Source organism: Alternaria atra, assembly GCF_907166805.1.
Source record: "Alternaria atra isolate CS162 genome assembly, contig: 23, whole genome shotgun sequence".
Taxonomy (NCBI): Eukaryota; Fungi; Ascomycota; class Dothideomycetes; order Pleosporales; family Pleosporaceae; genus Alternaria; species Alternaria atra.
In genome coordinates, this window is record NW_025091321.1 from 4,169,405 (window position 1) to 4,182,865 (window position 13,461).

General features: G+C 50.8%; 4 protein-coding genes across 4 annotated transcripts; 2 read left to right on the forward strand and 2 right to left on the reverse strand.

The window, feature by feature from the left end:
* Window positions 1-680: 680 nt before the first annotated feature.
* On the forward strand, window positions 681-1,947 carry ALTATR162_LOCUS4936 (uncharacterized protein; the record flags this gene model as incomplete). Its single annotated transcript, XM_043312552.1, has 3 exons — window positions 681-919; window positions 971-1,328; window positions 1,393-1,947. 3 exons carry the CDS (start codon window positions 681-683, stop codon window positions 1,945-1,947), a joined length of 1,152 nt encoding a protein of 383 aa, XP_043168487.1.
* Window positions 1,948-2,058: 111 nt separating this feature from the next.
* Window positions 2,059-4,364, reverse strand: ALTATR162_LOCUS4937 (uncharacterized protein; the record flags this gene model as incomplete). The annotated part of the gene is made up of 5 exons (XM_043312553.1): window positions 2,059-2,666; window positions 2,735-3,432; window positions 3,484-3,776; window positions 3,840-4,096; window positions 4,148-4,364. 5 exons carry the CDS (start codon window positions 4,362-4,364, stop codon window positions 2,059-2,061), a joined length of 2,073 nt encoding a protein of 690 aa, XP_043168488.1.
* Window positions 4,365-4,658: 294 nt separating this feature from the next.
* Window positions 4,659-5,894, reverse strand: ALTATR162_LOCUS4938 (uncharacterized protein; the record flags this gene model as incomplete). Its single annotated transcript, XM_043312554.1, has 1 exon — window positions 4,659-5,894. The coding sequence occupies one exon, from the start codon at window positions 5,892-5,894 to the stop codon at window positions 4,659-4,661; it is 1,236 nt and encodes a 411-aa protein (XP_043168489.1).
* Window positions 5,895-7,174: 1,280 nt separating this feature from the next.
* Window positions 7,175-9,070, forward strand: ALTATR162_LOCUS4939 (uncharacterized protein; the record flags this gene model as incomplete). The annotated part of the gene is made up of 3 exons (XM_043312555.1): window positions 7,175-7,539; window positions 7,597-8,799; window positions 8,863-9,070. The coding sequence occupies 3 exons, from the start codon at window positions 7,175-7,177 to the stop codon at window positions 9,068-9,070; spliced, it is 1,776 nt and encodes a 591-aa protein (XP_043168490.1).
* Window positions 9,071-13,461: the final 4,391 nt, after the last annotated feature.

Below are 13,461 nucleotides of genomic sequence, written 5' to 3' on the forward strand. Positions count from 1 at the left end.
AGCGACACTGCGAGTAATGTTCCATGTCGACGGGCCTAAAAGGTTCAAGATCAACATGCAACATCGCAGGTCAATTACTATTCTCGTCAATCTACTTTGTCAAGCACGTGAGAATAGGGCTTACTAGAACTGTGCCGTCCTTCAGGGTTGTACAAAGCTATGTCAATTTGGGTAAAACAGCCTCCAGTCTTACCAATTCGAGTACCCCCAAAGGGTCGATTGTCCATCAGAGATCTGGAATCGTCTAGATGCTATGCAGCCATGCTACCAGATCCAGCGAGATCGAGTTCATTTCCTGACTTGGAGATTCCCATGGCTGGCTGAGAAACGCACTGCCGTGACCCTGACACCTCAAGCCTTGCTTCTCCAGGCGACGAACAAACCCTTGTGGCTTGACGTACTAACTTAACGAGTAATAAGAGCAGGAAGGTAGCTGTCGAATTGGTGCAATTGAAGTTTAGCTCACCTTTCTACTGCAGCATTTCGATAGTATCGGCTTCACCGACCTCAATATCCTGAGGAGACTGCAACTTCTAGAACGAAGGGGAAGAATGAGGAAAGAATGGTCCAGCCCGACGAGATTTCTATAAGACTCTACTCGATGTCGTCTCACTGCGTTATCCAGTCAACATTGAACAGCATCTCCTCTGTCGAGCTTCCATCATATCCAGGATCTCGCCATGCACTTCAACAAAGTAGCTGGGCTCACCTTGAGCGTCGCCATCCCCGCTTCCGGCCTCTCGATTCCCCGAGATGCAGCTCCTGAGCCTGCTTCTGGAGTAGTCTCCAAGATATTCTGCGATGTTGTGCGTGGTCTTGTCACTGTCGCAAAACAGCAACCCCAGGCAACTCCGTTCTGTTCTTCCTACCTCAAGATTCCTGTAGTCACCAAGACTTCCACGATCACTTCTTTTACTGCGTAAGATAGCACCATCCCTCTTTACCATTATTTCGTTGCTCACAAATGCAGAACCATCACGAAAACATCCACAATCACCTCAGGATCAACCACGACCACTGATGCAACGAACACGATCACAACAATTGCAACTGGAACCGAGACGGCCTCCGCCACCATCACAGAAACGACAACGACAACAGAAACCATCTCCACTGTCTCCTACTTCCCCACTATCACCGCATGTGCATCTCCACGAGCTGTGCAAAAGCGGGCTGCTGCTGCCCCTATCAAGAAGCCTTCATGCTTCGGCAACTACATCGAAGGCCAGGCCCTTAGCTCAGCATGCAAATGCCTCTCCGTACCTACCTTAAGTACAACCACGACGACGACCTTGAGCATTCCCACGACTACCACAACTTCAGTCACAGTAAGCCTTTAAGCAGCTCCACCAACCTCTTTTTCCAGTTACTAACCAATGATCGCTCTATCAGGTACCCCTAACGATTTTTGCAACTGCAACAGCAACGGAAACCGGTACCGCAACGGATACCATTACGAACACAGCCACAGAGACGTCCACAATTACTGAGCGGACAACGGTCTACACCGCAACGTCTCCCGTCATCGCCATCCCCACATTCACCGTCTACGCTATCGGAGGCCCTAATAGCGGCAACCCGATAGCCGACGCAGGAGTGTATATACCCAATACAGTAGGCGACCAGAGGGGATTATCGCCAGTGCTGCAGTTCACCACAGTGAACAACAACGTTCTCAAAGTTCTCAATGGACCAAATGCGGGCTCTACAGCTGCAACAAACCCCAATGCAGGTGGTAGTGGAGCTTACGTTCTCTTTGGCTCCACTGCGAGTGGCCTACTTGATACCACCTGCCAAGTCACTGCCAACAGCGACGGTACGTGTCCACTATCTTGCCAGGCGAGCAGAGGTACTACTAGCTATGATTGTGGGACTTACTGGAGGATTGGTAGCGATGCTGATGTTGGGAATTGCAACCGATTTACCCCCTATGCCGTCGGTGGCTAGATGGTAGATGTGGTAGTTGTATTAGTGCTTGACTAGAGGGACAACAAACCGCCCGCTTATAGACAAATCGATGCTTAGAAACTGTATTGAGGTAAAGAACACAAAATTACTTCACCTATTGCTCGTTCTTCTTCCCAGCGGCCTCGTTTCAGCAAGTGTTCCGAACCCCGCGTGACCTGTACCTGCTCCCCCTTCGTCTACCAGCTCTCCATACCGAATCTTCATGCTTAACAACTCCTCTCTAACACTCTCTTCTTCCTCGTCTTCCTTGTCTTTCTCAATCAGCCTTTCCATTTCAGTGCGCCCCGTATTCGTAGTCACAATCTGTAAGAACCCCCCATCCGTCGCCGGTACACCATTCGCCATAAGCGACCAAATTCCAATACCAACGAACGCTAGAGCAAAGCTGAGAGATAAGGCGTATGGAATGATTAACTTGATCGGGCTAGAGAAATGGTACGTAGTGCGATACTCGGTGATGTTGACTGGATAAGGGACACGCCACGTATCAAGAGTAAGTGCGGAGATGCTCACGTTGGTAAGGAAATCGTTGAGCATGCCTTCGCTCAAGTCCAGATCTCGACGTGGGTCAAAATCCTCCTGCCATATCCAGTTGTAATCCGATCCGAATTCCACTGCATCATCGATTTCTGTATTGTATATGGATGTGACGTTGTATCGCTGTGTGTTGAATGCCGACCATTCAATAATCGTGTCGTCTGCAAATAATAAATCAGCCAAGAGAACATGACTTTCATAAGGGTAAAAGACATCTCCGAGGACATACTCTGCTTGATAGTGCTGTTCGATAACGGGACTAGAGTTCCATTCCACTGAGTATAGTTCCAGTTTTCAGCCTCACCCATAAAACCCTCCCATGTGTATTGCAGACTTAGAAGGGAGGCATCCATCGGCACATACATATCCCAGTTTGTAAGACGGTCCCTTGTCTGAGAATCCCACTCGACATACTCCGGAGTGTCCACGGGGACATCAGAGGCATTCGGCCATGGCTTGCCTGTTCCGTACGGGAATCTGTATACGCTCTGAGTGATATTAGGCATTGGCTGTACGTCGTTGATAACGTGACTGATGTGTCGCACCCCTCGAGTGTATGAGACGTTTAGATGCATAAGTACCGAGAAGGGTTCACAGATTAGGCTTTCTGTGCTTACGGCATATTCATACATCAATGAATTGTTATTGAATCCGTACATTCCGGGATACCGTATCTTGCTGATGTTGAACACTGGTAGTGGATCCGCCCAGGAAGCTTTATTATCCCAGATGATTGCGAACACGGGTGCTGAGCTAGGGATCTTGCTAATATAAGTCCAGTTCTGTGTCTCTTTTTTGCAATCCAGCTGTAGGGTTCGGTACTCTAGAGCGTAGCTTATGTTCTCACTTTTGGGTGATGGAAAGTCAAGTATCTCCCCACTTAGTAAAACTAGTTTTGCTAGGCTGAGAAGTGGCCTCGAAGGCTGTCTAGATGATCCGTCAGCGAATTCAACGAGGTGCAATGATTCATTTACTCACACGTAGTCGTAGTTTACTGTACCATCTAGACCGTCGTTTTTCAGCCCTGAATCTCGTGGCATGGAAGCCCTATACAGATACGCGAGACTGGAAACCGAGGTATGATTAGGATAAAGAAGGTTGAGATTATCCGGAGGTGGTAGATTCATGACCGAAAGACTGACGTTCCGAATCGAGGTATAGGGTCGAGAAGTAACGGTCAACGAAGACGGTGGATAAATCACTGCTAGCGGCAACAGCCAAACGAACACAGCCATCGAGAATAAAAAAGGCGTCTCTTTCACGATCTTAACCTAATGTAGGTGTACGAAGTCAGTATATAACCCACATACAGTCCGTATATAGAAGTTACCCACCCTAGCTAGCTCAAGGGGGTTCGAGCGAATATGGAACAGCTGCTCTATTTGAGCTATCCGGAGGAGTCTTCGCCGAAAGATCATCCATAAGTGTTGTGTAAATGAGAGGCCTACGCTGGCGACTAGGCATGCTTTGAACAACGTTGTAATGAGTAGGGAGATGGCGATGACTTCGGATTGTTCGAGTAGGCGATTCTCGGCGAAGGTACCGTTGAGGTGGACGTAAAAGATCGCATGAGCAACGGCGAGTAGTACAGCTAACTGATATGAGGTTGTTGCTCTCCATAGTAGGGGGCTCATACACGTACCAGTAACAAAAAACACAACGATAAGAGCAATAGTAGCTCGCCGACGAGTCCAAGTTGATGTTAGCCATGGTGGTTTGGAGATGCTCGTGCTAGTTTGCGTTACTGAAGATCCAGGGGTGGGCGCGATTGATTCTCTGCCACTAGCAGGTATAAGTTGTGTTGACTGCTGGACATTGTGATCTTTACCACGCGCTGTGTGATCGTCGTCTTCGCTCATTCTGTTCAATTTCCAAGACAATGATTTCTACAAACAACAGGATGGAATAATGAAAGAATCAATACAAATTGGGAATCTCGATGCTTTAGCGTATTGAAGTCCACCATCAGCCTCGTGCGGCCCCCAACACGCCACCACCAGAGGACGGCGGGGTAGTTCTTGGCAGCAGATACATATTCAACAATACTGAGACATGACGTCTTATGATAGGAGGGAAAACAAAGAAAAAGCAAGCCTATCCCCCACGCATACTATCTTGGGCTGCCTCAACCTCAACCTCAACCTCAGCCTTGTCTACACAGCAGTACGCTGATTACGATGCGAGTAGTATGCGCGCCTAGCAATAGCCCCATTGACACACTTGGTACCACTGGCCACAGGCTGCATAATCGCCTTGCCAAAGTTGCAGGTACCGAATTGCATGCCATCGGCTGAGCACACGGTGGCACCGTCAGAGCTACATTCTTCTCCACCTGAACCTGTAATTGGACCTACAGGAGAGGGTACGACGGACGGCTGTGGTTGAGCTGCAGGAGATTGGCCGGTTGGTCGAAGTGCTGCGGACGGAGCGACAACGGAACCGGTGGGAATAATAGCGGATCCTGCACCTGGAGCGAATACGCCGTCAGTCTTGGAGGGTAGAGGTTGCATGGGCGCGGTGACAGTCTTGATAGTGCGGAAGGTGGATGAGACGGCGGCTACAGAGGAGGGTGTGACTACAGATTGAGAAGCTGGTGGAGTCGGAGGAGGGCTGGCGGAAGCCGAGCCAGCGGCTGATGAAGCACCAGTGCCAGTGCCGGCATCGACGTTGCCACTACCACCACCAGCACCACCCGTATTCGGCTGAGAAGCCGAGCCAGAACAGAGATCCGCAAAGGGACCTGTTCCAGCAGACATGACGTATTTTCCGGGGTTTTCAAACGTAAAGTCTTTGCTCTCGACGCTTGTGCCGCAGGATGCAGAGACTCCGATATTTGCAACCGCCATGTCAGGAAGAGCCTCGAAACCAGCTGTATCGTTGGAGCTTCCAGAAACGGTGATGGGCGCGCAGTTCATGTACATCTCCCTGTTTCCAATCTTGTTGAACCATGTCCACGCTGTAGTCATGACTCCATTGGGAAGCTCAGCAGGAACAATGAACTTGAAGGCATTATCGGTACTGGGACCGTTCTCGTCGAGATTACCCTTGGCAGAAACAGGACAGCCACCTTCGATGGAGTAGATGACTTTCCACTTGGATTCCTTTGTGGGCTCCTTGTCGGTGGTTACGCTCATTTGGCAGGAGCCGCCGCCGTGGACAGCTGTGCCGGTGAAGGATAGGGTCTGCTCGGAACCTACGGGCCAGTTGTTCATGGTTTTGACGGTGTATGGTACGGCTTTGCAGGGGAAGTCGGAACCGGAGGCGTCGAGAGGAGAGTTGTTGGGATTGCCGTAGGGTACAGGATTCGCCATGATTATATGCGCGTTTGCGTGGAGCGGCGCCATGGCCAGCATGGTCACCGCGGCGACAAGGATCGACTTGATGGACATGATGTTCCCTAGACCAGCTGAGGAATGTGTGTTGGTATTCGAAATGGTGTACCGGAGGTGTGTGATCGAAGACGGTGCTGTTGTGAACTTGTCGCAAGTAATGATCGGAAGTATTAGTTGGGAATACTTCGATGGTTGCGTGGTTGATATGCTTGTCTTGTTTGTGATTTCGGTGAGTTGGGTAGGAAGAATATCAGAAAAGTCTTTAGTAGTCGCAACGCTAGGAGTAAAGAGAGTGTTGTGGTATGATAATGTAATAGCTCCGCCAGTGAGCAATATTACAATAGCTTCACAATGGAAAAGAGCGTGGATAGAAAGAGTGTGGGTATGAATATAAGAAGATGTAAGAAGATGAAGGTGAATGTGGACGATAGCAGCATTGAAGGCTCTTTAAGGGATGAACGCGAAGCGCTGTTATGTGACCGGGGTCAGTTAATGGTGACAGCGGTTAGTCAACGATTCTTGGCGGTTATTTAACGGGGACAGCGGTTAGTTGAAACGGTGACGGCGGGTAGTTCATGAAGACTGCGCAGGGCTCGACGGTTATGAATAGCCATCGGTACCATCCGTCCTCTACCTTGCCCATGTCATGAAACCACTTGCGCTACGTGCAATATAGAGAATCCATGGTTGATCCTTAAGCGGTAGAAGGATACCGAGGGGCGAACAACAACAGGGAACGATCAGGCTCCGACGTCGTGGGCGCCACTGATCATGTAAAGAAGGCATGGCTCGCATCTGAATTTCCATCTCTTTTTTTACCTACAGTGTATTCTACAATAGACAAGTAGAGAACTTGTGCGACGGAAGGCCTCTGGACATTTCGAAGTCTTGCTTGCTGATGTATTGGCACGGAGGGCAGGTTCTTCAAGCGCGGAAGATGCCATTATTTACGAAAGGGCCTCGGATAGTCGCGGCGATTGCTGCATTGATGGTATCGAAGAGTGCAATAGTCACATCATGAAGTGGAGCATGCGAGGTGAAGGGGAAAGAGCCCTAGTGACTTGTGTATTAGCGGGTCTTGGCAACACTAGCCGCTTCGCAACCGCGAAAGCATTCCATCGCCAGTCAGGGACGCGCAAGAGTATTCGCAATTCGAACGGTTTTCACTATCGGACGTAGGAGTAGGGGCAATCGCGAACCGATAAACTTTCTGACGGACCCCGTGCCCCTGTCGCCGCATACAGTGCACCCACCGATATCGCGACGCGTTTAGTGTTCGCGAGCTCTGCTGAGCTTCCTCACATCTCCTACACGAACCATCGACCGTGTCAACAGCCATGTTTACGAGTACGGGAAAGACGGCGCCACCACAGGCTTTCATGTCCAGTTATGCGCCGCGATTACGGAGCCACGGAAACTCGCTCATATCGCCCATTGTGCCGCCCTCGAATACCCTGCCTGCGCCGCGCGTGACAAAACGCGGAACTGCCGTTGCCAGCTATGCGGAAGATGCCTACGATGATGACGACTTTGAGGATAGCGATCGACCGCGACGGGCGACGGGTCTGCGCAGCGTGCAAAAGATGGACGTGGCCAGCGCAGACCATACGGCGCAAATAGCAGCTTTGGGCCAGGAGCTCACTGCGCCTGTCGACATACAAGGGATATGGCGAGACTGGATGGGCAGGCCGAAGCGCACACTGTGAGTGGCATGGTGGCAGCGTTTAGCGATGGCATGCAGACGGCTAACACACTGCAGTACAGAAAAACAAGTGCAGACGCAGTCAGTCTTGCCCGTCACGTTGATACCGATTCGAATAGACATGGACATCCAGGCTTTCCGCCCTGATGCGCCGCTGCCAACACCTTCCAACGCTCGAGAATTTGGTATCAACGAGAACCTACCCGCGTACAAACAGCCCGACGTCACTCCTGCGTATAGGCTGAAGGACTCGTTCCTTTGGAACCTGCACGAGGCTTTGACGACGCCTGACCAGTTTGCAAAGCAGTTCGTCGATGAACTAGATCTGCCAAACGATCGAAAGCCCCTCATAATCTCCCAAATCGCAAACCAGATTCGGCAGCAGCTAGAAGAATACGCCGGTGTTGCGCTACATCCCCTCTTCCATTCCGCAAACGCGCCCGCTATCCAAGGAACGAATGCAAAGACTGCTCTACCTGCGACATCTCGAGACGGCACTTCCACACCCCGAGTACCAGCCACCAACGGCGCGTCGACGCCTATGACCAACGGCGTATCGCATACAAACGGCACGCAGACACCAGCGGGCATTCCAAATGGCATCAGCGCGACCGCGACTGCCCTGCCTTCCGAAGAGCTCCACAACCCTGATGACACCTACCGGTGCATCGTCACGCTCAACATCAACCTCATGAACCGACTATACACAGACAAGTTCGAATGGTCGCTATTGCACCCGCCCGGGTTCGCAGAGATGTTTGCCAAAACGACGTGCGCAGATCTAGGCTTATCAGGGGAGTGGGTGAACGCCATGACACACAGCATCTATGAAGCAGTCCTGCGACTAAAGAAGGAAGCTTGTGAAAATGGCGGACTAGTTGGTGACGGCGAAATCGACAACGACGCTGTCGAGCCAACAATCGGCGCGGGCTGGAGATACGACCAAGAGCACCTTTGCGATGAATGGGAACCGAAAGTGGAAATCCTATCACCAGAAGAGATTGAGAAGCGTGAAGGCGACCGCGAGAGGCAGATCCGCAGACTACGCAGAGAGACTGCGCGCTTCTCCTCGACAGCGAATATGACTGGCACTCCCGCCAACGAGTTCTTCAACAACATCGAAGGACAAGAGAATATGGGTCGCGGCGAGCGCAGCAAGAAGAAGAGGCGGTTCAGAAGTTTGAGTCCGGTTGGAAGAGGCACGCCTGGCGCTGGAGGAGGATCCGGCTATGGCGGGCAGGATGGAGGGCTACAAGAAGGGTATGTAACTTTCTCATTATTGAACACGAGGATTGGGAATATCGGAACTGACAACAACTACAGGGAGCGACAAACATGGCGCTGCGCACACTGCTGGGTCTGGGGAACTGCCGTCTGGGCCGTCCGCGACGGACCAAAAGGCCCGCGTACCCTTTGCAATAACTGCGGTTACCTCTACGAACGAGACAAGAAACTTCCGCCTTGGTCGGAAAATCTGTTCTATCATGAACGGCCGCAACATGAGGTTCAACAATATCGACCGCAACGATGAGAGTAGACTTCGAGACATCTTGACAGGGCTTTACTTCATCGGTAGTGAGAGCACAATCTTGGCCGCGATTATTGCACTGGCGATTTGCCTTGTGTCCCGTCTTTCAGTGCAGGGGTGGTGCTTGAACACCCGACTATGGGTATTTGATATTCTGGAGCATTTTCTGCAGCGTGGCGTCTTGGGCTTGTCCTGTCATCATGGCAGGCTTGTAAAACACGTAACTTTCTCGTCCTCAAATTTCGGACATGGTGGCCTATTGGCTGGTGTCAGGTATCGGGTTGGAGGACCATTGCTATGATGTGGTTTGCCAGACACGGGTATGTATCTGCCTTGTAGAGTGCGAACTCGAAAACAACTGTCTCAGCCAACAACATACGGCGTTGCTGCTACTGCCTATATGTTGTATACTACGTGCCGGGGGTTTACAATATGATTGGCACATCACAGATAAGTTTTACCAGCTAGCAGTGCATATTGTGTTCATATTGTTCTTTCTCTCCTTCCTAGCGCCCTGTCAAACGCGTTGGGGACGCGTCACTTTGGTATTGCATGGGACCAATCATATATTCTACGTCGACGCTGGGTATCTGAACTGAGGATTCTGGGAACAGAATGCCGGATCAGCGGCTCGAAGGGCGCGTAGAAGATGGATGTGGTGGCTTGTCTAAGTGTAGTATGGGACGAGTGCAGGTTGTAACTTGAGGTTTTTACGAAGGATTTTCCGGGTAATAGCAAGCCTTGAGTCTTTGTCTGAGTACGCCATATCAGATTTGCTAGACGCTGTTTTCTGTTTCAAAATACGAGCGCTGTTGGTTGTATCAAGAAGGTTCTCATATATATTCTAATTATGAAACACTTGAGAGCACCATGGTGCCTTCGAGGCTGATTCTATTGTCTCGGTGCGAGCCTTCTTCCTATTGTGCACCAAAACTGTCACCCATCATTCATGTGCCCAGTCATCCACGCCAGCTATTGCATTATCGATTCTATCCAACACACACTGTCTCAGTACCCAACGCTTCTCACACCCCAGCATGACACCTCACGTGCATGTGGCGTGGGAGCAAACGTCTTGGTGTTGATTGGTATGATGGTCTTGCGCAAGACATTGCTTGTTATTGTGCCTTGTTGAATGTGACATCAGAAATGAGGAATGGAGGAGTCAGCATACGTTGCACGGGTGTGTACAGGCGGCGCACAAAATCCGTGCTCAGTGCTACAGTGTCTACCAATTAAACCCAGCCTAGTACAGCAGGTGTACAAACTTGATGCTATTGTCAGTGCAGGTGCCGTCGTACATTGGCGCTTAGCGCCTCTCCCAATCAGCCATCATCCATCGACCCACATTCCTACCTACATGCCATACTACCTAGTGATTGGACCACATTGATGTGTCCTCCACCTTCTTATTCGTAGGACGATCATACTATCCATCCAATGCTGGCGCACCACAGCAAAGACGGCCGAAATCAGTCTAGCGCATCTTTATTGTGACAATAGCAACAATGGCCGTACCAGAGGCCCGAGATCCGAAGTCTTCTCTACCGGTAACGGCTAGCTATTTTACGAGGTGTGTCAGTGTGGCGCGTGGGTGTTTAGGGAGGTATGCGAGCTGGTTCTTCTTATTGTGTTAGGTATTGTGTTGGGTGTTTCAGGTGAAGTGGTGACTAGTGGGCGGCGTGCGGAAGGATATGGGTGTATATATAGGTGACATGCCATTATTCATAGTTATACGAGATTTACTGAGTCTAGTGTTGAGGGTTGGCTGTTCGTAGTTCCTGAATCCTTTCGTGTAAAAGGGCATCTTTTGCTGACTTACGCTAGATTTGTCTTACAAACAGCGACAAGAATAACAACAACGGGCCAACGTCATCCGCAATATTACTACATCATCATATCACGGCCCATATACTGATTTTACATCTCATCCTACTCCTCTTCGTGGTCACGCAACAATCCACCGGCAAAGTGTTTAACCACGAACATTTTGCCAGTGCGGGTACCGAACTCGCATGATCACCGCCCAATCCGTCACATCAACATCACGCCACAACCCCACGATCACGATACCCCACAAGAAAGATTCGTAACAAATCGGGAGGGTATCGCTTGGCCCTTGTTATATGTCATGGACCCATTTCGCGAAGACACAGCAATAAATCTTGCAAAAGTAGCATCAACACTAAACAACGATTCATCATCATCATCTCCAACAACCAACAGACTATCCACCCTATATCCCAACAACGAAACATTAAACTCGCCTTCACCTTCCTCCTCAATATCGGGAGAGCATATACCAACAGTAGCACCACCCGCATACCACACAATCATAGACACCAATATGCCCATGCCCGACATAATGTCTCCCTACGACCCCCTACCACAAGAAGGGCGAGACTCCGATGACCTCAACAGTCAAGAAACGTGCGACGACGACACACCCGAAATCACCATAAACGCCGCCACCCAGATCCGAGGCCATGGAAACATAATTTCCATTGCGCAAATGGATAGCGTACGGATAGCGAATCTGATTTCCAGTATACTTACCGGGGACGACACCACCCCTTCTACTACTACTACTACTACTTCTTCATCCCCGTCCGCCAACTCCAACTCCGACGACAACGCTGCAACTGCTCGTCCGCCAACGCCAACAAGTCCAAGGGCTCAGAGGGAGTGTACGTCGACGACGCAAGTGCGAGGCATAAAACGCTGGTCTAACATCAACATCACGGTGAACTGCGGCGCTACCATTATTGGGGATAGGAATATCGTTGGACCGGGGTTGGGTGATATTGCGAGGCAGATGCAGATTGCGCAGAGGAATCAGGCGGCTCTACTTGCTCAACAGCGAGCGGCAGCCATGGCAGCAGGGCAGGCGCAGAAAATGGCGTCGCCACAGAATGGTGCAGTGATGTCTGGTGGAGTGTTCTTTTCGGGGAGGCCGATGGGAGAGGGAGCTGGGATGGCTGGCGTGGGCGTGGGCGTTGCGACGCCCCCAATGAGTCGCAGTTCTAGTTTGAATAGTGAGGTGGGAGGGAGGAAGAGGAAAGCAGGGGGTGATGATAGTGGGGAGGGGGCTGTGGGGAAGAGGCGTTGGTGATGGTTGTGATAACGATATAGGCAAGTCGGGTGGCTTCTCTCGATTCGAGGATCATGTTTTATTTTTCGTGTTTGTTGTCGCAGGGGCGGTCCGAGCCTTCTGGAGTCTACGTTGGCGTTGTTGTATACCAAATGGGAATGGGTAACGAGTTATGAGGTATACAGGGTTGGGGTTCTTTTTGTTGGTTGATACCCTAGGTAGTCGAATGATAGTCGTTGGTCCATATACTGCTGTTTGTTCCTTTTGCACCAGATCAGCTATTCTCAAGTCGAACTTGTGTACTGCAAGGGCGATAGTCATTCATATGTCAATGATCATCGCGGCTAAAAGTGTATCACCTTCGCCGGACTGACCAGAAGAGACCGCTGTTGGCTACGAGGAGACTAGAAGAATAGAGAGGGCTGCTTGCGAGACCATGTAACAGTGGCGACATGTCAATGATGCAGCGGCAGATGATGAATGGCTTCGTGTTCAGCCGCTTAAAACGTTAGAGGCCGCCGTCGGGGGTCGGGGGTGTCGGAGTTAGCCTTCCGCGCGAGCTTGGTGCTTGATGCTTCGTGTCCTTTTCAAGGCGCCTATGGATGTGGATGCAGCCATGAAGTGGTGATGATCAAGGCATGTGTTTTGAGATTAGATTAGACAAGATATATAGAAGGTTCGACTGGAATAGTGAATTGCATATAGGAAGTATAATCATCCGCCGTCGTATGCATCCTGCCCGCCGCAGCGCCTCAACTCACCCCTGCTTAGCGGCATCCCAAACGGGGAAGCACTCCTAAGCTCACTACCACATGCTCGCACCTTCACTCTGCCTCCTCCAGCAATTCCTCTTTCTCTCGCCCTACATTGCTAGCTTCGACACACCGAGTCGATGCGGGAGTGTAGCACGTGAATTCAACACGATCCTCCTCCAACACTGCGCCGCCAGTGTCAAGTGTGCGATTTGGTGGTTGCACTCGACGGTTGAGTAGCTCCCGAAGCGGTTCAACACCTTTACCTGGCCTCTTCTCGCAACGCAACGCCATCGAAGCCGTCGAGCAAAGCAGCCTGTGCGACGCGTCTACTCACCACATTACGACGCCCAAGCTCAGGCAAAACTAATTACCTGTAAGCCCCTTTTGTCGACTGCTCCTTGCTCCGCCTCCCTGCACTCCGTCATGCTGCTCTCGCCATTTGGCTTCCCACCTTCCTGCCACTTTGCACTCGAACCATTGCCTGACATCAGACATTTGTAATAGTCAATCCCACATATACCACCAACTGCATCTTCGAGACGTGCATA